The 22,483-nt window shown below is 55.8% G+C and overlaps 1 protein-coding gene across 1 annotated transcript; it reads left to right on the top strand.

Moving 5' to 3' along the window:
- Positions 1 to 11: 11 nt before the first annotated feature.
- Positions 12 to 22,289, top strand: LOC108178441 (uncharacterized). The gene is made up of 4 exons (XM_089313626.1): positions 12 to 581; positions 906 to 1,938; positions 7,636 to 7,682; positions 22,001 to 22,289. Exons 1-4 carry the CDS (start codon positions 12 to 14, stop codon positions 22,136 to 22,138), a joined length of 1,788 nt encoding a protein of 595 aa, XP_089169752.1. The 3' UTR covers positions 22,139 to 22,289.
- The last annotated feature ends 194 nt before the right edge of the window (positions 22,290 to 22,483 follow it).

Here is a 22,483-nt window from a genome sequence, read left to right on the forward strand (position 1 = left end):
CCGAGGACGAGATGGACGTGTATTCTACGTTTGCCATCTGCCGCCTCCCTCTTTTTTTTTTGCCCTCCTCGTCGTCTGTCCTTTCCTCGGCTCGGAAAATTAACCGAAACCTTCTCTTGGAAGCAAGCAGCGGCGATGAGGACCAGTCTGCGGGCGTAGCCAGGAAGGGATCCGGCAGGCGTGTGGACACCAGCCAGATCGTCGGCGCCCGGCGGCGCGCACGGGGCCCGCACACCTGGTGGAACCGAGATCGCGCGCGGCGCGGCCACCCGGGGAAGGAGCCCGGGCGCGAGCGAGTTCGCCCGCCCGCTCTGGTTTCCCGAGACTCGGCGGTGGAGAAACCAGAAGTCACTCAGGCCGCGGAAGCGGTGGCTGCTCATCCCAGCGACGGGCGCCCGGCTCCCCGCCCTCCGCAGCCACGTGACACCCAGGGACCCGCCGATTGGGGCAGGGGCGAGGTCACGTGCTTCCTCTGTTTCACACTCAGTCTGTCCCCCCGCCCCCATTCTTACTCTCCCCTGCCGCCCTCCCCCCGCCCCGCGCCTTCTCTGGGCATCTCCACCCCTCCATCAATTGTCAATGTGCCTCGACCGCAATCAATCAGTTATTTGTCAGCTCTTGTCAATCCGCCCGTGATTTATGTCAGCTTTTGTTGCTGATTACAAGGCGGGTGCGACTTGCAGGGAAAAAGAGGGAGAAGAGAGAGAGAGAGGAAGGAAGAGACCGGGAGGGGACTGGAGGAGGGGGCGAGAGGAGCGGCCTCTAGGGATTGGGGTGGGGGCTGAGAAAAGAAAAAGAGGGGCCCGCCGGGGTGGGGAAGGCGAGGAGTGGAGTGCGCAGGTGCGCCCGGGGCGCCAGGAGGGCGCGCGACACCTCTCCCGGTGGTGGGGGACCCTCGCACCTAGGGGGCTTGGGCCCTAGAGTTTGTAGGGGGCGGGCTGGGCACCGGCGGCGTCTCGCACGGGACAGTTCCCGCCCCGCGTGGGGCGGTGAGGCTGCGGCTGCGTCGCTCGCCCCGCAGTGCCCCGGCGCCCCCTCCCAGACTTCTTTCCACGCCATCAACAAATCCTCGGGGCCTGGGGGTGGGGGTGGCTGGAAGAGCGGGTCCCCCCAACTCTTCGGGCCCCCGGGAATCGTGGCCAGGGTTGCGAGGCTGCGGAGAGGAGGCCCGGCCGCGGGTGCGTGGGCGAGGCTCGTGTCAGGTTCACTCGTGCCCCCCGCCGCAACCGCCTGCCCGCGCATCCCGCGCCCTGCGCCCTCCCGGCGTGCCAGGAGACCGGTTTCCTCGGAGCTCCTCGCTCCAAGGTGTGGGAACGCCGAGCCGGCGTGGAGCTGCGCTGGCAGAGCCGAGGGAAGGCGCGAGCGGGAGGGGCGGCCGCCTGTGGGAACGCGGGTTCTCCCGGGGAAGCGGAGCGGGACCGCCGCGTTCCCCTCGATTTGCACCGTCACTCGGGCTGTCGCGGAGAAGAGCGGCGGCGCTGTGCGTGCCGCCGGCTACCTGGGCCCGGGTGCGGAGAGTGCGCGCACGCCTGTGCCGCTATGAGCGGTGTCCGGAGCCAGTCCCGGGGTCACCTACCTCCAGAAACTCGCAGAAACTGCGAGGGGGCGAGAGGAGGACACACCCCCTTCCTCGGAACGACTTGGAGGACTTTGAGTCTCCCCTCCCCCGCTTTTCCGCCCTGGCTCTTCTTTTGTTGTCAAGTCCTTTTGATAAATGGTGGGGCTGGGAGCGCCGGCAGCCCGGAGCCGCGGGGCGGGGGCCGAGCCGGGACACCAGGTTTCCGCCGGCGCGCACCCGGCGCGGAGCGGGGCACGCGCGGGGGTCGCTCGGCTCCGAGGCCTGCCTGGGGCGCGCTCGCTCGCTCCTGCTCGCCAGCCCACGCCCCCCCCCCTTGTCTCCGGCTCCCACTCCGCACGGGTACCGAGAACTTTCAGGGGGTGAGTTTTAGAATGTTGCTCATAGGCGTTCTTTGCCTGCTTTTTTTTTTTTTTTCTCTCTCGGTTCTTTAGGTTGGTAAACTTTGTGAGATGGTAACTTGACCAAAGCTAATTCGGAGAGAAGGGAGCGAGGCGGTGCGTGGAGGGCCGGTGTGTGTGTGTGTGTGTGTGTGTGTGTGTGCGCGCGCGTGTGTGAGCACACACCTGCATCCAAGAGGGCTTGCTACAACAGGAAGGTTGAGTGGCGAGAAGGTGCGGGACCACCAGCGAGGCCGTGCGGCTGCCACGAATGAGTGACCTGCGGGCGCCGAGTGCCAGGTGCGTTTCTGAGAGCGGGGCAGCACGTCTGCGAAGCCGCTCCTCCCCGGCGGGCGTTAGTGTCTGTCTGTGTCCGGCTATCTAGGTGTTGATCCGGGCCGGCTGCTGGGCTCCTAGCGCCGCGAGTCCGGCCTCCGGCCGCGTGTCGCCTCGGCCTCCCGGCGAGGCCTGGCCACTGCAGGCTGCTGGGGCGGCGGCCAGGGCCGGGGGCGACCGCAAGGTGGGCGCCTCCTTCCGCACCTCCAGCCCACTCTCCGGCACAGTTTGTTCCCTCTCCTCTCATCCCAGCAGCTTCCTTATTACTCCGGGCAGACAGCCCCAGCGCCCAAAGCCTGGGGGGGCAGCGCGGTGACTCCCGCGTCCCTTGGAATGGCCGCGCGCGCCCGTGGGTCCTCATCGTGCTTCGTGGGCACAGGTTGTGGGCCGCGAGCGTTCGCTTGGCTCAAAACTCAGCTCCGAAGGTCCGAGCGCACGGGGGCGCCTGGAGGCCTGCGCGCCCCCGGCTTTCGCGAGGCGCCAGCGTCCGGGCCTGTGCTCCTCCTGCCGGAGGCCAGACCCCCGAAGGCCGCGGGGGCCATGGGGCTGGGGGGGGGGGGCGGGGAATGGTGGTTATTAATCACTTGGCGCTAGGTCTAATGCTTCCAGCCCCCAGCGGCGGTCGGCGTGGATGTCCTGCAGATTTTATTTGCACACAATGGAAATGATTTGTTTTCTCTCAAAAAGGAGTGGGCATGGCAGATATTTGAGGAGGGGGTGGGAGGAGGAGGAAGGGGAGAGAGCTGAGGAAAAAGTTTGAAAATGCCTTGAAGTATTCACTGTCGAGAGGGCTAATCAGTATTGAGGCCGGAGGGCAGGCGGGCCGCCTTTCACCGCCGCTTCCCTTTCATCTCGGGCTCGGCGGAGGCGCTCAATTAAAAGCCTATCAGTTTGTAAGTAAATCAACGCCTATCAGAGTTGTCACATCAAACAAAACGATTATTATTGCAGCCCGCCTCCCCTATTAATCTCCCTCGAAGATAATCCGCCTGACAGGTCAGGCCCGGCGAGCTGGAAAGCCTGGCCCAGAGCGCCCAACCAGCCTGGGGCCGGCGCGCGCCCCCCCCGGGGCCTCCCCACCCTCGAGCCGCCCCGCCCCGCAGTCCTTGGGAGCACGGAGAGAGTGCGCAGGGCCTGCCCCGCCCGGCTGGCCGAGGGGCCTGTGTTCCCGAGGCCGTTGGGGGACCGCTGGGCGCGCCCTCACCGCCTCTCGAGGCCGGGGAGGCGTCCGGCGTGCGGGAGCCGCGGCCTGGCCTGGTCGCGGGACCTCGCCGTTCTTGCGTTCCTCTCCCCTCTCCGCATCTCGATTTCTTCTTTCTCTTTCCCTTCTTTTTGTTTCGACTCCCACTTCTTTCTTGGCCTTTTCATTTTCTCTGCCTTACCCCTCTACCTACTCCAAGGGAATATTGCCCATTCTCGCCCTCGCCTTCAGAATGCCGTGGAAACCACTTCAGGCGCAGGCAGTCTCTGGAGTGGGGGCGTTTTCAGGGCCCGGGCAAGCGTCCCTCAGAGTGTGCATAATTCTCCAAGAACTCATAGCAGAGTGCCCCCTCCCCAAGTCTGTGCTGGTGTAAGGGTTGGGTGCTGTCGGAGGAGAGCCGGACAGGGAGAGGAAGAGGCAGAGAGGGAGAAAGCGCTTAGGGACAGAGATGGCTGAAGGATTCCGGGGAAACGCTTTATTCTGGATGTCATATTTGGCTGGTCTTGGTGTTCCACAGTTGCAACACTACGGACCTCGCTGGACTTTGCAGATTTATGGAGGATCCCCCGGCATCAGGGCCTCCGCGTTGAGTGCGCACAAGGGGTGTCTAATATTTCACAAGTAGAAGCACCCAGATGACTGCTTCTAAGGGCCTCTGGTTGGCATCTCGAAGGCTGGGTGGGGACTAGCTTCGGGACGCTAGCAAAAATCTTGGCCCTTTTCCCGGTGGCCTCCAGCTTCTATCCTTGGGACCCTTGGAATTCAGCTAGACCCTCCCCCAAATCTGTCAACCTAGACAGCCGCTGCCAGAGCCCTGTGGCATCCGAACTGAGGGCTGAGGACTGCCCGCGGGACCCCAGGCCCTGCTACTTTCAGCTCCAGCGTTCTCTTTCTATGCTTGTTGCAGGCCGAGGCTCTGCCAGCAGTCAAGCCAGGGCGGGAGGCCAGGAACACCGAACAGGGCTAACCTAAACTGCAAGGCATACAGGGCTGCAGGACCCGTGGCCCCCTGCATCGGGTTTCCCAAGGCTGCTCTGTTTAAGTCTGCACGCGCCACGACTGACCTCGTAGAAATATTTATTTTCATACCTAGAAATGCCTTATCGATGCACTGGTTCAGTTGTCTGCACGTCTCCTTTTCTTAAACGTCTTCATTTCACCTTTGCCACGCTGCAGACACGGAAACAGCTGTGGATACCTTGCTCCCCACCTCTTGCTTTAGGAAATCACTCACTAGGTGGTTCTTTGGACAGAAGTCTTAGCTTGAGACCAGATGACACTCAGGGGCTGGAAAAAAAAAGACGCTTCTCTAGATTTCCCCCACTAAACTGTATGTGCACACACCGAGAACTTAATATTTTATATCCCCCTGTAGATCTAAACTGTCACTCGTTCCGTTCGGTGCCCTTGAAGCCTGAGCCATCAGTGGGGCGCGCACTGGACGTGGAACTGTTTGTATAATTTTTATCTCCCTGCTCTTATACAGGAGTCTGCATCTAATAAATTCAACCTTGTCATTTTTAGAATCGACGGGATTTCTCTGGCTGTCGTTTGTGTTCCATTTATCCGAATGCTCACAGCTCGCAGGCGTCGGCAGGGGAAACGGCTCCCGGCTCGCGTGTACGCTCACGCCTCGGCCCAGCGCCGGACTCGAGGTGTCGCCTGGTGCCGGGGGCGGCCTCCGCGGGCAGCTGGCTGGGCGGCGCCCCGAGGTCGAGCGGCCTAGCGCCGCCGGGCAGTGCCTGGCAGCTCTCAGCTCTGCGGGGGCCACGGAATCTAGCCGGGCCGGGTCCGCCCGCGGCGAAAACTGAAAGCGAATTCTGCCCCAGACGCAGCCTGAGCCTTCCCCGACGCGAGCTGGCACCGGAGACCTGCCGGCGGCTTTGGAAGGGCAGCGCACCGGGACGAGCGCTTGGGCCGGAGCGAAACGCTGGGGACGGCGCCTCCCGCGCGTCCTTCCTCCGCGGCCCCTGATGGTGAAAGGGGTTCGTCGGCTGCCGGGGACCCCCGGGCTGTGTTCGCAGCAGTAGCACCGGGGACCAGGCGGCCAAAGCAAGCTCTGCCCAGCAGCGACCTCTCGGCGGGGCTGGGTCCAAAAAACCTCGGGACCAGCTCTCCTTCCTTGGATGCGGAGTGGTCAGGAAGCGGCCTAGGTAGCCCCGCCGGCCTAGTTCTCTACTCTCACCTCCAACCAGCGGGTAAATAGCCGCCCGCCGCCGGCGCCGCTAACTTTCTGACGCGCCGCCGCGATCTGCGGGCGAGGCCCGGGCGCAGAGGGGCCCGCAGGCAGCTCCTCGGCGCGCGCGGCCCCAGCCCTGAGAGCGGCTTGTGCGCACGGAGGCCGGAGGTCGAGTGTGGCTCCCGCGCTCCCCCTCGGCCACTCGGATCCTGGGGACCGATCCTTCGACGCCTGCGAGCCGCCACTCCCCCCAGGGAGCTGCAGTCCCGGGGGGCTGGAGCGCGCGCAACGCGCGCCCGCGCCCGTCTCTCGGCGGGGCCTGTCGCGGGGCCGGCCGCGGCGGGTGAGTGATGAGGGCAGAGAAGGGCGCCCATAAATCGCGAGTGTCAGGGCGAAAAACTCTCTTTATTGTCTGCGTGATGGATGGGCCCGGGGACGAGACACCAAATACTTCGTATCGCCTTTAAATGGGAACACATTTTCCGCGGCCATAATTCATGTTTTTTAAATAGAAAGTTTGAAATGTTGCCTATATTTCACCGGCCCTGACATATTTATGAATCGCTCCCTGCATGCAAATATCATTATTTAAAGCGCCGGGGAGAGCGCGCGGGAGGGGGGAGGCTCGGCCCCCGGGGCGTGGGGGTGGCGAACCAGGGGAGTGGCGGCGTAAGGGGGGCAGCTCCCTGAAGGGCAGACGCCGCGACGCGGGGAAGAGCCCGGTCCGGACGCCGCGCGCCCCGGGGCTTCCTTCCCGCCGCCGGAGCCCGCACAGCCGCCCGGGGAAGTTCGCGCGGCAGGGGGCGGTGGACAGCCCCCCCCCCCCCAGCCGGGAAACCCGGAGAGATTTTTGCGTTCCTTTCGGAGGCGGCCCTGGATCCAAGCTGCAGCCACCTTGTCCAAGAAAGAAGTTAAAAATAAATAAATAAAAAATTAACAAACGCAAGGAATAACAACCCAACATGTTTCGCGTTCTTTGCCATTGTATCGATTTTATTGATTTTCATTCTGCAGACCTGGGGCTATGCGCGTCCGGGCCGGGCGGCTGTCAGAATCCGGTCTCCGCGGGGAGTGGGCGGCGGACGACCCTCGGGTGCCTCGGCCCCAGCCGCCCCAACCCCGCGCCCCCCTGTCCCCGGCAGGGCGAAGCCTGCGCCGGGCTCGGGACCACACGACCCGGCCCTCGAGCTCCCCGGAGTCCGCGTCCGCCACCGCTAAGCCCTGTCAACGCAAGCGCTTGGAGAAAAGCCGGGCACGTGCCGTCGGCCACTGCCCGGCTCGTCCGGCCCACACCTGAGCCCTCACGTGCGGGATTTTACCTGGGCGGTCTCCCGCGGCGCCTGCGGCCGCGCCGAGAACAGAAATGGAAAGGAGTGAGACGGACAGGGAGCCCCACCCGAGAGGGCCAGATGCGCGGACCCAGGACCTCGTCTCCGGACTTAGGTTCCGGAGCTCCGGCCGAACCAGCCGGGGAAGCCGCGCTGAGGGGGGAGAGCCCGGCAGGGGAGGGGCAAAGGGAACCGGCCTCCGGGGGGCGGGGCGAGCCGGGCGGCACTTCCGCCGGGGGCGGGGCTTCGGCGTCCGCGCCGGCCCGCCCCCGGCGCCCAGGCCCCGCCCCCTCAGCCCGCCCGCCGGGCCCCGGCCGCCAAGTCCTAGCCCGAGAGAGTCCTAACCCGCTGAACTCGGGTTTAGCGGGAGGGCGGTGGGCAGTTCTCTTCGCCCCGCTTGGGGCGTCTTTTCCAGTCATGTGAATAAAAGCGTGCGCGCGCTAGCGAGCGGCTCGAGCTCAAACTCTCACGGAAGCCCTGTTCCAGCCTTGGCCATTTTAGGAGCCCTGCGGCTTGCCTGGCCCAGGGGTCCTCACGCCTGGGAGAGCCAGGGAAGCAGTCCGCGCCCACCGGGGTCCCCTCGGGAAGCGGCAGCAGGAAAAGCTAACACTTGTCGGTTGTTTGTTTTGTGCCAGGTACTAAGCACTTGGTGCGAGTTATGTCTTCGCAGCGACTCTCCGAGGTAGGTGCGGCGGACCGCCTGTTCGTCTGATGGAGCACTCAGGGAAGAAGTCGGCCTGGCTTTCCCCACACCCAGTCTTCTGAGCCCCGGGACCCTAGTCTGCTCTCTGGGGCAGCCCTGGTAGCCACACCCACTTGCGGCTGGAGCAGGGGCTGCGTGGGAGGAGGGCAGAGCCGAGAGAGGTGGGCAGCCTCCTGCCGGCTCCCAGCCTAGTGGGACAGCCAGGCCGCGAAGCGTGCCAGCCCCGCCCCCCCCCCCCACACCCACACCCTGGTCCAAGCCCACGCCAGAGCGCAGTTAATTTTAAAAGCAAATCAGACCATGTAGTTGTTCGGCTTAAAAGTCTCTGGTTTGCCATTGGTTGCAAGGCTAAGTTGAGCCTGCACCCCAGGCTTTGGCTGGTGGGTCTTGGCTTGATCTGCCCCAGCTTTCTTTTTTTCTCCTGTCTCCTTCGCCCCCTCGCCCTGAGTTTCCTTACGGTTACTCAAATGTGTTGGCTTTGCTGATGCTCTTCCTCCTACCAGGAATGGCCTCTCTCCCCCTCTCTCTTTGCTCTTTCTCTTCCTTAAGCTTCCGCTCCAGTTGCCTGCACCCTCTCACCTCCTACAGCACTCACCTGTGGCTGGATTTCCCGCAGAGCGTGTTTCCCTCACGGATGCTGAACTCCACAGGGGCTGTTCTCCCCGAAGTGCATGAGGAGAACTGTTGGGTGCCATTGGCTGCTGAATGAATGGCTGTGTGTGGGGTTTGCTGCACTTGGGGGACCTCCAGCAAGTATTCTCTGTGGCCTTGCATTTCAGGGTGTTTTCCATTTAATGGAGAAGGTAACACAAATCCCATGGAAAGACAATAGTTATTTTGAGCCCGTGTATTGTAAAGGTTCAGTAAGCGGGTCCTGGATGAGGCGGGAGCAGAGCAGGATCTTGGGGTTACAGTGGTGTGTTCGGGATCTCAAAGTGTAGGATGTGCTGGTTGACACAACTCAATGGAAAAACCTGCCCCTGCATGGCCACTCCTCTCACCATTTGGGCACAGGTGTCCTACGTAGTACCTTTAGTCTTCAGTGCCATGCTGTTACATTAGAGAGTGGGGGTTTGGGATTGCCCACCCCCCTCCTTTGATGGCCTAGTGTCTGAGTCACCTTCCTGTTTTTTTTGTTGTTGTTTTTTTTTGTTGTTGTTTTTTTTACAGGCAGAGTGGACAGTGAGAGAGAGAGACAGAGAGAAAGGTCTTCCTTTGCCGTTGGTTCACCCTCCAATGGCCGCCACGGCCAGTGCACTGCGGCCGACACACCACGCTGATCCGATGGCAGGAGCCAATACTTATCCTGGTCTCCCATGGGGTGCAGGGCCCAAGGACTTGGGCCATCCTCCACTGCACTCCCTGTCCACAGCAGAGAGCTGGCCTGGAAGAGGGGCAACTGGGACAGAATCCGGTGCCCTGACCGGGGCTAGAACCTGGTGTGCCGGCACCGCAAGGCAGAGGATTAGCCTAGTAAGCCGCGGCGCTGGCTCACCTTCCTGTTTGTTGGGAAGCAGGACCTGCTTCCGACTCCTGAAGCTGAAGGGGCTACATCCTTCTCCCCATCCCTGCCACGGAGGCTGCACCAACAGGACACCCCACCCGGGGCTTGAGCAGGGGTGTGGGGCAGTTTGGAGACCCTTCTTGGCGGACGCAGAGACTGAGAGAGCACAGCAGCATTAGCGAGCCCCATGCAATGCCACTGGCTGTCGAGGGGAAGCAGAGAGGTGCTCAGAGCCGCTGCCATGCCCGCTGTGGTCAGGGCAGCCCCTGGGGCAGTGGCTTCAGCGGACTGCTGCAGTAGCCCCAGCAGCTGCGTATGCATTTGCCAGCTACTGTCAGTTCCTCTCCATTTCCGGTGTTGGTCTCCAGTCTCCTTAGCGGTTCTGTGAGCTTCCTGATAACCCTTTGATCAATTCCTTTTCCGCTGAAGTTAGCCAGAGCCAGTTTCTGTCATTCACAACCAACAATATCAGCTGATAAGCCATAACCTGGCTCTTTGGGTGGCTTCTAAACAGGTCTGATGGTGTTTACTTTGCAGCTTGCCCATGATCCCCTGTGATGGGTACTAATGGGGAACCCATCAACAGACAGCTTTGCTGAATATCTCCAACCCAGCTGGGTAAAACGGAACAATTCAGTGAAGGGAATTAGTCGTGCAGAATTGTGTGAGTGAATCCTACTTGATGGTTTTACAGAATGCCTCGTGTGCCCTGGTCACTGCTCTGTGTGGCTTCACAATGTTGCCTGATTCACCTCTTCCCAAAAAAAAAATGATTATCCATTTCTGGTCTGCGAATGTGCAGACTTTCTCCCCTTTACTTCCATCCCTCTCCCCCAGCATGCCTGGATGGCACTCACAATGTCTGATGAAGGTTTCCAAAGCATTAAAGGACACACTGTCAAGATCGCCCACCTTAGGTGACAATCAACTCTCATTCTTCTCAGCAGAGCTTAAGAGCTTAAGTGTTTGGTACCTTGGGGTGCTAAAAAAAAAATCTTTGTGCAATGCAATCAGTGGCGCAGGAACACCTCCAGGTGGTGGCTTGGAGCATCTGGGGCTTTGTGTGAGTACAGCAGTGGCATCAGGGGAGAGTACAAGGTTTTTCTGACTCTGCACCCTGGCTAAGATGCTTCATAGCTACTGGCTCCTTTTCTTTCCCTCCAAGCTTTTCCAAAGCAGTTATCACATCTTTGTACTTTCATTCCCTGCATAGTTTCTCTGTGCATCAGTGATAATAAATATTGGGTCTATGAATATGTTTCCACAGATTTGCCTTTCTTAGCGCTTACCTTTGGTGCTAAACTAACTGTCTCCCAGGGACCCCGTCAGTCACACAGTTCTTCAGGCCACATTCGCATACTACTCACCAGGTTGCATAGGGAGGGCCAGAGGCCTTGCATTCTCAGTCTTCCCACTTGCTTCTTCAGAAGCAAAAAGGGCCTGTGTGACACCCACCGGCGGTGGCTCAACTCCTTCAGCAGGGATGAGAAGTGGTGATGGGGGCCTGACCCCGGGGAAGGGTCTGCAAGGTTCAGGGCTGGAGGGGGTGGAGAACAGGATTTAGAGCTGGGGTATGGTTTTAGAGCCCTGGCCTCCTTCCCCTTGATGGCAATTAGCCCTCAGGTCCTGTTGACTGACTCTGCCTTGGAAATGGGAGTTCCTGGGCCCTCATGGAATGGCTGAGTGAGCCGCTTCCTGTGGACTCCAAGTGCAAAAGGAGTTGGTAAACATGCCAGAATGAGGCCGGCAGTCGTGGGAACCAGTAGTGGATTAATGCAGCGGGTCACAGAGATAAAAGAGGAACAAGGGCTTTCCAGCGAGGGTGGCCTCCCTGGGGGCTTCGGTTCCAGCCGAACACTGCCCCACTCCCCCCATCTCAAAGCCTCCCAAGGTACCTCCTCTCTGGCCCCGCCTTCCCAAGCACTGCTTTGATGGGACTCCACATTGCTGTAGACTTCATAGGCAACTCTGTCTAAAAGCATTTCATGGGATGGGGCTGGCATTGTGGCACAGTGGCTTAGGCCACTGCCTGTGTTGCTGGCATCCCTTATCACTGCTCTGATTCTGATCCAGTTCCCTGCTAATATGCCTGGGAAGGCAGTGGAAGATGGCCCAAGTGCTTGTGGCCCTGCCCAGTATGTGGGAGACCTAGATGGAGTTCCAGGTTCCTGGCTTTGACCTTACGGTGGTCGGGCTGTTGTTGCAGCCATTCGGGGAGTGAACCAGTGGACAGAAAATTCTCTCTCTGACTCTGTCTCTCTGTCACTCTGTAAGCATTTCCCATGCCTTAGCTCCTCTCATTCAATCTCCCTGCCCTCAAAGTTTGCTTTCCACTGTTACCCAGGAGCAGCCATCCAGCCAGCCTGGGACCTCCCTCCGGTGCACCGACACCCCTCCTGGGTCTGACCTCTGCTCATAGTCCAGGTCAGGGCTCCCCGCCCTGTCTCTGTCAGCATAAAGCACATGGTGGGCTCTGGGGGCTGACTTCTTGGATTCAAAGAACAGGATTGCCCCGTTCACTCCATGTGTACCCTGGGGGCAAGGCTCTTAACCTCGCTGGAGTTTCCATTTCCTCCTCTGCAAAATGAACGTGGTCATGGGCCCTACCTCATGTGATCAAAGGGTCCGTGAAATGAAACCACGTGTGTGCCTGGCATGTAGAAAATAATGAAAGCAGTTGTTATTGTTGTTGTTGTTGTTATTATTATTATCATCCCCCTGTGTTCCTTCTTACCTCTGAGTCCCCACAGTGTTTATGCCACTCATTTGGCACTTAATTAACTACTAATTGATGATATCTTTTATTAGCTATTTTAAATCCTTATTGTTTAACTGTGTGTGTGTGTGTGTGTGTGTAAGTAACTTTACTTTTTGAACTTGAGTTCCTCCAGGGCTGAATATTCTCAACACAGGACCACAGAGGGCTAAGTCAAGAGCAGACACTGATGAAGGAACACTTACTAAAATGAGTAAGGAAATGTCTCCTGTCTGTACAGCCCTTTCACAAGCAGGATCTCCCTCAGGCCTTACCACGACCCTGTAAACTGTCACTCCCATTTTACAGGTCAGGAAGCTGAGGTTCCCGGAGAGAAAGTCACCTGCTCACAGTTCCCAAGGTCAGGGCTGCTAACCGCCTCACAGCTGCTCCTTCAGCTTGCAGATGTCCCTGCCTGCTCCCACATTCTTTCCATGTGCTCATGGGGAGAGGTGTTGGTGGTACAGTGTTAGATGAAAGAGCAAGGACTTGGCTATACCCACAGCCAATGCCCATCTCCCAGTGGAGCTGGCACTGTGGTACCATGGGTAAGGCCATGGCCTGCGACAGCGGCATCACATATGGATGCTGGTTCGAGTCTCGGCTGCTTTACCTGCAATCTAGCTCCCTGCTAATGCGCCTGGGAAACCAGCAGAGGGTGGCCCAACTGCCTGGGCCCCTGCCACCCTCATAAGAGACACAAATGAAGCTCCTGGCTCCCGGCTTCACCCTGGTCCTGTGCTGGCTGTTGGGGCCATCTGGGAGTGAACCAGCGGGTGGAGGATCCCTCTCTACTTCTCTCCCTCTCTCTGTGACATTGACTTTGAAATACATAAATAAATATAAAAAAAAAAAAAACACCTGTCTCCCAGAAAGCAGACTACAGGGGCCACTATGGGACTGTGTCCACCCTAAGGGTCATGGCATGGCTGCCTGTGACTTTCTTGCTTACTTGTGCTTACTACCGCAAACACTGACCACCTTTGTAAAACGAAGAGAAAGACAACACAGGCTTTGTTTGCTTGCTTGTTTAGCAGAGCCAAGGATGCAAACTGCAGGCTGCTCAGCTCCTGGGAAGAGACCCCGGTTAGTCACAGGTCTGAGATGCAGGGGTGGGCTGGGGAGGGAGAGGTGATGGGTGTGGGGTGGGAATTTGGGGGTTCTTTCATCCCCTGCATCTCAAAGGCTGACAGGCTCTTGAGGGGTGGAAATGACTGGTAATTAGCAAAGCTGCTCTGCTGCGCACTCCGAAGACGCACTTCACAGTCTGCGTGACCTCTGCGGCCCGGTGAGCCTTTGTTATGTAGATGCTCTTAATTGGGTGAGTCACTTGCTGCAAACAGCTTCAGGAGAGCGAGCGAGCGAGGGCTGTGCGCTGTGGGTTGTGTCTGGGGAGGCTTCCTGCCAGAGCTCCAGCAGGCAGGTGGGATGGGGGTGGTAGAGCCTGCAGCAGTGGCTTCCCACACCTGTGGGAGCAAGGAGTGGTTCCTGTGGCGTGCAAGTCAGTACGGGGAGTCGGGGGGGCCAGTTTGGCATGGTGACGCTGACTTGTGGCCTTTGCTGTCCTCCTTCCTTTCTCCTTGTGTCCTGTTGACCATCTCTTTGCAGAAGGTGGGGCTGTTTGGGGTACCCGCCTCACTGGGATGTCAGGAATGGATACAAATGCAAGTGATGCCACCAAACAGCAGGCACCACTGGATACAGTTCATCTCTCTCCCTTTTTAGGTCCTTAGCATTTTACTTACAAATATTTCAAACTTGGAAAAATTATAAAGAATAGCGCATGAGCATCCAATAAACTTCACCTAGACGTACAGCTATTAACACTGTTATATTTGTGTATACACACACTTTTTTTTTCCTGCACCATTTTAAAAGTTATTTTGTTGATTTTTTTTTAAAAAGATGTATTTAGTTATTTGTTTAAAAGGAAAGAGCGCATGAATTTCCAACCACTGGTTCACTCCCTAGATAGCTGCAACAGCCAAGGCTGATCTGAGCTGAAGCCAGGAAGCTGGAACTCCATCCTGGTGTCCCTCATGTAGGTGAGAGGACCAAGCATTTGGGCCAACTTCTGCTGCTTTCCCAAGTACAGGAAGAAGGGAGCTGGATCCTGGCACTCTGATACTGGGTGGTGGCATCGCAAGCAGCAGCTTAACCGCTGTGCCACAGTGCAGGCTCCCTTCCTGAACCGTTTGAAAGCTGAAGGCAACCTGATGGCTACAAATTTTTTCCACTTGCATCTTTCCCAAAAAACGTGCTTCTGTTTTGGAACCATTTGAATTCAAGTGCACCATTCAAGCCTGAGCAAAGTGAGAGCATGAGACCAAGGGAACTGGCATGGCTTTGGCGTTCTTCCCTCTGCCTGCAAAGCCTTTCAGGTCTTCCTCTGGGTTGCTCCATCTTAGGATTCAGACTTCAGCTCAAATATTGGTCCCTTGAGAGAGGCCTCCCTAGAACACTCCACAGCTGGCTGAACCTGCGCAGTTCGTGCATCGCAAAAGCGTTGTGCACTGACTGGTGGTGTGGTGCAGTGAGCTGTGCTGCTGCCTGCAACGCCAGCATACCCGAGCGCTGGTTCCAGTCCCAGCTGTTTCACTTCTAATCCAGCTCCATGCTAATGTGCCTGGAAGGGCAGCAGAAGATGGCCCAAGTACTTGGGCCCCTGCCACCCATGGGAGAGACCCAGCTGGAGCCCTGGGCTCTTGGCTTTGGTCTGGACCTATCCCCTGCCATTGTAGCCTTTTGGGGAGTGAACCAGCAGACAGAAGATATATCTCTTTCTAAGTATCCACTTCAAATAAATAAATCTATCGTTAATAAAAAGCAGTCTGCAGAGGGGTGAGTGGGGCCATGAGCCAGTTCATGCTGCACTCTTCAGGGATTTCCAGGAGAAAGGCTCTGAAAATTCAGCGGAGGTCCAGGACACTGTCAAAGTCAGCATCCCCCACCCACTCTCACAGTCAGCCTCCGTTTTCATAGCATGTCCCGGTGCCATCTGAAATGTGTTCTATATACTTGAAATCGTGTTATTTCTCCACTTACTACCTGTCTCCTGTCACTATAATGCGAGCCTCTCAAGAATAAGGACTCTGTCATGTTCCTGCTTTGTCCCCAAGCACCTCACACATAGCAGGTGCTCAATAAACATCTACTAAGTACTAACGTGTGGATTCTCTGTCTTTATCTTGGGGAGATGTGTGTACTTACTTGCATTAGTTTGGTAATCAAGAACTCCATAGGTCAGCTCGTTTGCATCTGAGGGAACCGAGGACCTTGGGAGTGAATGGGTTCATCCGTGGGCACACAGGGAGTGAGTGGCAAAGCTAGATCCTGAACCCACAGCTCCTAGGCCATGCATTGGCTGCTACAAAGCTGGACCAGGCCTTCCTCTGGCCCTCATCCCTCAGGTGCACTTGCTTTGCCCTTGGTTCACGCTGTGAAGAGAGTCTAGGCTGTGGGAAGAGCTCGGGAATTTATATTGGTAAATCACGGCAGGATCCTCACGTGCGCGGTGTAATTATTGCCCCTCCATATATTTTAAAATAATCCCCGTAAATAATTATGAAAATAAATCCTAGTGACACATGTTTTATTTTATTTTATTTCCAGGAATACATTTATTCTTCATAATCTCTTCAGGGGTAGGACAAATTGGAGCACTGGGTAGTGAATACAATTTGCAAATAGGCAGTGTAAGTAGAGAGAAAATTAATATGTATTCCTCAGCACTCTGAAAGGAGAGGAAGAACATTAATAGCCATTTCCTTGCAGATATAACTTTGAAAATGTTATTTCTGATCCATCAGCGAGGGCTGTGTATGAGGAAAATGGTTACAACACAAGAAGCGATTAGATGTGAAACGGCATCTTTCAGACGCTCCTCATCCTGTTTTTAGTGGGACACAGGAGAAGTTCCGTTTTCTTTTCTGCCTTGGGGTCAGCTGCTTGTTTGCTGGGTGACCTTGAGCAAGTCCCTCCTATGCCCTAAGCTTCAGTTTCCCCAATCTGTATTTCGAGAGGATGAGTTTTTTTGTTTGTTTTTGTTTTTTGTAAAGGGGCCAGCACTGGCATAGTAGGTTAAACCTCCACCTGCGGTGCCAGCAGCCCATATGGGATAAATAAATCTTTTTAAAAATGGGGCCAGCACTGTGGCGTAGCAGGTAAAAGCTGCTGCCTGCAGTGCTGGCATCCCATATGGTCGCCAGTTCGAGCCCTGGCTGATCTGCTTCCAATCCAGCCCTCTGCTGTGGCCTGGAAAAGCAGTGGAAGGTGGCCCAAGTCCTTGGGCCCCTGCTCTTGTGTGGGAGAGTGGGAAGAAACTCCTGGCTCCTGGCTTCGAATTGCACAGCTCTGACCGTTGAGGCCATCTGGGGAGTGAACCCGAGGATGGAAGACCTCTCTCTCTGCCTCTGCCTCTCTGTAACTCTGCCTTTCAAATAAAATAAATACTAAACAAATTTTTTAAAAAAGACTTATTTATTTGAAAGGCAGAGTTACAGAGAAAGATCTGTCTGCAGGCCCACTTCCTAGGTGGCTGCAACCACCAGGGCTGAGTCAGACCGAAGCCAAGAGCCAGAAGCTTCAACCGGGTCTTCCATGTGGGTGGCAGGGGCCCAACCACTTGGGCCATCCTTTGCTGCTTTTCCTAGGTGTGTTAGCATGGAGCTGGAAGAGAAGTGGTGCAGGCAGGACTTGAAGTGGCATCCATATGGGATGCTGACATTGCAGGCAGTGGCTTAACCTGCTATGCCAAAATACAGCCTTGATGAGTTCTTTATAGAGCATTGAGCTGTGCATGATGACGGTTGCCAATGTCTTGGGAGGTACTGGAGAAAACCACAGATGCTAGGGCCCCACCTTGTTAATCACATGCCCGTTGCCATCAGTTTTCATTAAGGGTGGGAGCCTTCCTCAACTTCCAAGTGTCAGACCTCTCCATGCCAAGTTGGGATGCTAGACAGACTTCCTCCCTGAGAACACACAGTCGGGTGGGCTTCGCTGCTCACCACTGGCTTTCCCTCTGGACAGGCCCGGAGGAGCCCCTCTCCAAGGCCCGTGTCTTGCCTCCTCTGCTCAGCCACGACTGGGAGTATAGGGTGAGTTCCAGACAGACTGGAAAGTAAAATTTATAATCTCTGTTAGGATTTGTTAAACTAATGCTAAGAGAATAGCAAAAAAGGTGTTTTAGTGGCAAATTCTTTTTTCCTTTCCCTTCCTTGCTAATCTCTTTTTTATTTTTAATTACAAAGTAATGTATGCATGTTGCAAGCGTCACAGAAGAAAGAGAATGAAAAGAGAAGCCTCCTTCCCACTCCCACCGCCTCCCAACCTACTCCTTCCATACCCCCTGCTGTTTGCCTTTAATAGGGAAACAACAAAACCTATTAAGACCCAGAGAATTAATCATAACAGTAATAATAATTAGAGCAGTAAATAATAATGAGCACACTTGTGTGGGATGGATGCTCACACCAGACATTATGAGAGTATGTATACGCATTTTTTAACACACAGATTTCCTTTTGTATTTAAAGATTTATTTATTTGACAGGCAGGGTTACAGAGAGACAGAGACAGACAGATCTTCCATCCGCTGGCTCACTCCCCAGATGGCCACAACGGCTACCAGAGCTGAGCCAGGCCGGAAGCCAAGGTCTCCCAAGTGGGTGGCAAGGGTCATTTTCTGCTACTTTCGCCTTAGCAGGAAGCCGGGTTGGAAGTGGAGCAGGTGGCACTTTTAGCCATTACGCCGCAGTGCCAGCACTTGTAATACACGTATTTAAAGCTTCATTTTGGGGCAGGCGCTGTGGCTCACTAGGCTAATCCTCCGCTTTGCTGCGCCGGCACACTGGGTTCTAGTCCCGGTCGGGGTGCCAGATTCTGTCCCGGTTGCCCCTCTTCCAGGCCAGCTCTCTGCTGTGGCCTGGGAGTGCAGTGGTGGATGGCCCAAGTGCTTGGGCCCTGCACCCCATGGGAGACCAGGAGAAGCACCTGGCTCCTGCCTTCGGATCAGCGCAGTGCGCTGGCCATTGGAGGGTGAACCATTGGCAAAAGGAAGACCTTTCTCTCTGTCTCTCTCTCTCACTGTCCACTCTGCCTGTCAAATAAATAAATAAATAAAGCTTCATTTTGTTCAGAGAAGGTCCTGGAAGCCTCTTCTTTCCTGTGCGCTCCCACAGCTCCCTCTTTTAGGCTAAGACCACGCTGTTTCAGCAACAAAGAGTGTTTCATATGCAGACATCCAGCTTTTTTTTTTAACTTTGAAATCTGAATGGGGTGAGTGTGAACTGGAGGCTGGGGCATGATTAATTACAGCCACCATCCTTCCCCTCCCCCGGGGTGCTGGGCCTGAGAGAAATGAGGCCAGGCTGCAGTGAAATTAGGCTCAGGACAGGTGGGAAGGCCCAGAGAACTTCGTGGAGAGGCCCTGTGCTTCTCTTAGCTGGCAACGTTTAGAGTTGGAAGATTTAAGGAATCACTTCCTGTTTGGCCAGTTCTGGCCGACCCTAGAATCAACTCCCTGGATTGGAAATAAACAGGATCTTCCTTTTTGTCCCCAGGAATGTGATGGAGGAAGGATTCTAAGGGAAAGGGCTTTTTCTGCCAAGGAACAATGACGACCGAGACAGAAACCATGAAATACTGCCCCCTTCAGCAGGGTGACAAGGAAGGGCTCCGTGCTAGGGGCTGAGCCTTCGCTCACTCTCTGCTCCCCAGGCCCCAGAATTTACAGGCCCAGGACCTTGAGCCCAGGTCTGATTTGAGCTTTCTCGTTTGTGGTCCTGACAAGTGCACTTGTATACACTGGGTGAGGCGCCTGCCTCCGGTTCAGAAAATGGGACCACAGCGGCAGTGTCAACACAGCGCCTCCAGTGGTCTCTTGAGGGTGGACTCCGAGTGTCCAGAATAGTGCCTGGTCCTCAGAAGCTGGGACAGAGGGGCCGTGGAAGTCAGCTGGGGCAGGGTAGGGGAAGCTCGAGGCAGGTCATGGAAGGGGGTAAGCAGACCGAGAACGAACCAGATGACTCCGTGAGCTTCCCTTGTGCCTCAGGGCTCCTGTGCAGGGGCAGAAAGAGTTTGTTTAAGAAGCAGCCCAGGGGCCAGTGTTGTGGCCTAGCTCTCCTGTACCTCTTTTCCTAACAAAGCCACTGCCTGAGACGCTGGTGTCCCATTTGGGTCCTGTCCCGGCTGCTCTGCTTCCAATCCAGCTCCCTGCTAATGTGCCTGGGAAAGAAGCAGAAGATGGTCCAAGTGCTTGGGCTCCTGCACCTTCACGGGAGACCAGAAGAAGCTCCTGGCCATTTTGGGGTATTTGGGGAGGAAACCAACGATGGAAGATCCCTCTCTCTCTCTTTCTCTTTCTAACTTTGCCTTTCAAGTAAATAAATAAATCTTTTAAAAAAAAAGCAGGCCAGAGGAGACGTGTGCCTTGTGTCACCCTTGTAACTGCCTGTATTCCAGAGGAGCCACTTGCCCACCTCCTGGGCCAGCCTTAGCTTAGTTCTTCTGCTCCCTCCCCTCCCCAAGGCAGGCCCACGGTGGTTTCGCCTGGAGAACTTTGTTTTCACTCTTTCTATTTAATTTCCCTTTCTGTTCAAGAAAGTGATGAGTAAGCAAAGAATGTGCCTCTCCCTGCTTCCAATTTTCCTTAGTTCAGGGACACAAATTCTTTTTCCCCCTCCTTCCCCTGTCCTGTCTTTGCCTCCCTAATGCTGCCGCTGCTGCCGCCTCTTCATTTTTCTGGTTCAGAAGACTCAAGTCCTCAGGTGAGAGAGTAAGGAGAAGTGAATCCACTCTGCTTCCGCTGGGGTCTTCCCCTAGGACAGTTAAGACATTGCTACTACTTGGCTGGAATGTTTGTGTCCTTTCACCCCCAACCCTGACCCCCATTCGTATGTGGGAAGCCTCCCCCTGGAGGTGATGGTATTAGGAGGTGGGAGGTCATGAAGACCCCTCAGGAATGGGATCTGGGCCTTTATATTTGACAGGTGATTAGGTCGGGAGGCTGAGACCTCATCAATGGGATTAGTGCCCTTAAAATAGAGACCCAGAGAGCTGGTTGGCCATTTATACCATATGAGAACACTGCAGAAAGTGGGCCCTCATCACACATCACAATCTGCATGCACCTTGATTTTGGACTTCCTGGCCTCCAGAACCTTGGGAAATCAATCTGTGTTGCCTATAAGGCACCCATTGATCCTATTTTATTAACAGCAGCCCCTCTGCTCAAGGACTTTGAGTCGCTCCCTCTGGTCATCAGTGTCCATTTCAAACAGAAAGCTCATCTCAATCTGTGTGATCCTGAACTTTGTGATCTCCCCACAGGATTATTCCTCATCATCCTCTGCCCTTTGTGGTGTGCTCCCCCAGTGGAACCAGGAGCGAGTAGGAGGCTCCGCCCAGCAAGAGTGACAGCTGCTGTAAAGCCAGGCAGAGGAGGGAGGAAGTGGAAGGGTTGCAGGGTTGTGTGTGGGGTCAGGGTATGGAGATGCCCTCTCGTAACCCCCTCTCTAGTTTCCATTTGGTGTGGGTTTGGGCCTGCTTGCATCAGTCCTCTTCCTAGAAGGGTCAAGCCCCTTTTGGGAAGGCCCAAGTGAGAGGTGACCGGGGAGGGCAGAGTGTCACGCCCAGCAGGGCTCGAGCCCACTTCCTTCTCTGCCGGCAGGAAAGACAGACAAGGGGACAGTGTGGGAAGGCTCCCTGTGATCCCCTTATCTCTGGAGGCTAAGCTATCCTTTCTGCTTTGCGGGACCTTTTGTTGCGGCATTTCCTGGACCCCCGCAAAGTAAACACAGTGAAGTCTGCATTCTTACAGCTCCGGCTGGCTGTGTCCACTGCTTTCGGCAGAGACAGGGCAGGCAGACTTCCCCAGGATCACAGTCATCAGCAGCAGCTGCCCAACCAGGGGCTTCTCAGTGCTGTTTATGGGACCAGGGACAACGGCAGCGCTGTGCATGCGCCTCTGGACGGAGGCGGGGGAGGCTGCCATTTTCTGCAGGCCTACTGAGTAACTGCACCTGTGACATGTGTGAGAGTCTGGCCCAGGACTGTTTTCCCTTCTCTAAATGATGCCCATCCCTGTTGGTATGAAGGGAGCAGGGTGAAGAAGCCAGTGTTGGGGGCTCAGGAAATAAATGCTACCCCAAAGTACAGGACTTTGGCATGCTGAGTAGTTAAAAAATTATTTTCATTTATTTGAAAGAGTGACATCCAGAAAAATTTTTTAAAGATTTATTTATTTTATTTGAAAGTCAGAGTTACACACAGAGAGAAAGAAAAGCAGAGAGAGAGAGAGAGAGAGAGAGAGAGAGAGGTCTTTCATCTACTGGTTCACTCCCCAGTTGACTGCAATGGCTGGCGCTGCACTGATCCAAAGCCAGGAGCCAGGAGCTTCTTCTGAGTCCCCCCACGTGGGTCAGGGGCCAAGGACTTGGGCTATCTTCTGCTTTCCCAGGCCCCAGCAGAGAGCTGGGTCAGAAGTAGAGCAGTCAGGACTCAAACTGGCACCCATATGGGATGCCAGCACTGCAGGTGGTGGCTTCACCCACTATGCCACAGTGCTGGCCCCAAGATCTATCCATTGGTTTGCTCCCCAAATGGCTACAGTGGTCAGGGCTGGGCCAGCCAGAAGCCAGGAACCTGAAACTCCACTGGGGCTCCCATGTGGATGGCAGAGGCCTAAGTGCTGGGCCATCTTTGCTGCTTTCCTGGGCACATTAGTAGGGAGCTGGATTGGAAGTGGAGCAGCCGATCTTGTGCTGTTATATGCGACGCTAGCATTGCTGGCCTTCATGCTGAGTACTTTGAACCAAAGGAGACCAGAAGGCTTCAGAAACAACCTCAAAAGCAAAATCTCTCTCTGAACATCTCCTGCTCCCCCATCACCCACCCCTCTCTTTCCCTGTGAAGTGAGTCACAGAAACCAGCATTCCTCTTCCCCAAGGTAAACCATAAAAACTAGAACCCCTACTCCACAAAGTAAGCCATAAACCCAGGACTGTGTCTCTAACCTGCCCACACCTTTCTCTGTAGGGACTGGACACACAAAGAAATTCTTGGACCCACTTTGATATGAGGGCTAAGACCCTTGTTCTGGAAGGTTCCTGCCTCAGACCCACAAGCAAGGAATGCTACAGAGACCAAGAGGAATGTGGACTGGTGGTCTGTTAGCATGAAGTCCCACCACACGTCTGCATGGCTGTCCACTCTTCATCCAACCTGTGTGCAAGAACAGTTTGCCAGGGGTCTTCATTTCTGAAGGCTCTCAGGCCATACAAAAGTTTGATTAAATAAATATATTCTGTGTTTCTCCTTTCAACATGCTATGCTGTAGGATCTTTTTAAGATTGATTTATTGGGGTCAGCACTGTGGTGTAGTAGGTTGAGTCTCTGCCTGTGGTGCCAGCATCCCATATGGGTGCTGGTTCAAGACCCAGCTGCTCCATTTCTGATCCAGCTCCCTATGAATGCACCTGGGAAAACAGTGGAAGATGGCCCAAGTGCTTGGGCTTCTGC

This window comes from Oryctolagus cuniculus, chromosome 15, assembly GCF_051225735.1.
Source record: "Oryctolagus cuniculus isolate XC-2025 breed Fujian yellow rabbit chromosome 15, ASM5122573v1, whole genome shotgun sequence".
NCBI classification, from domain to species: domain Eukaryota; kingdom Metazoa; phylum Chordata; class Mammalia; order Lagomorpha; family Leporidae; genus Oryctolagus; species Oryctolagus cuniculus.

Bases quoted from the DNA above. Each gene is read 5' to 3' on its own strand.
- LOC108178441 (XM_089313626.1), top strand. From the start codon at position 12: ATGGACGTGTATTCTACGTTTGCCATCTGCCGCCTCCCTCTTTTTTTT. The intron at 1,939-7,635 runs GTGAGTTTTAGA...GTTTTGTGCCAG, and splicing joins GTACCGAGAACTTTCAGGGG to GTACTAAGCACTTGGTGCGA. The intron at 7,683-22,000 runs GTAGGTGCGGCG...CTTTCTCTGTAG, and splicing joins CTTCGCAGCGACTCTCCGAG to GGACTGGACACACAAAGAAA.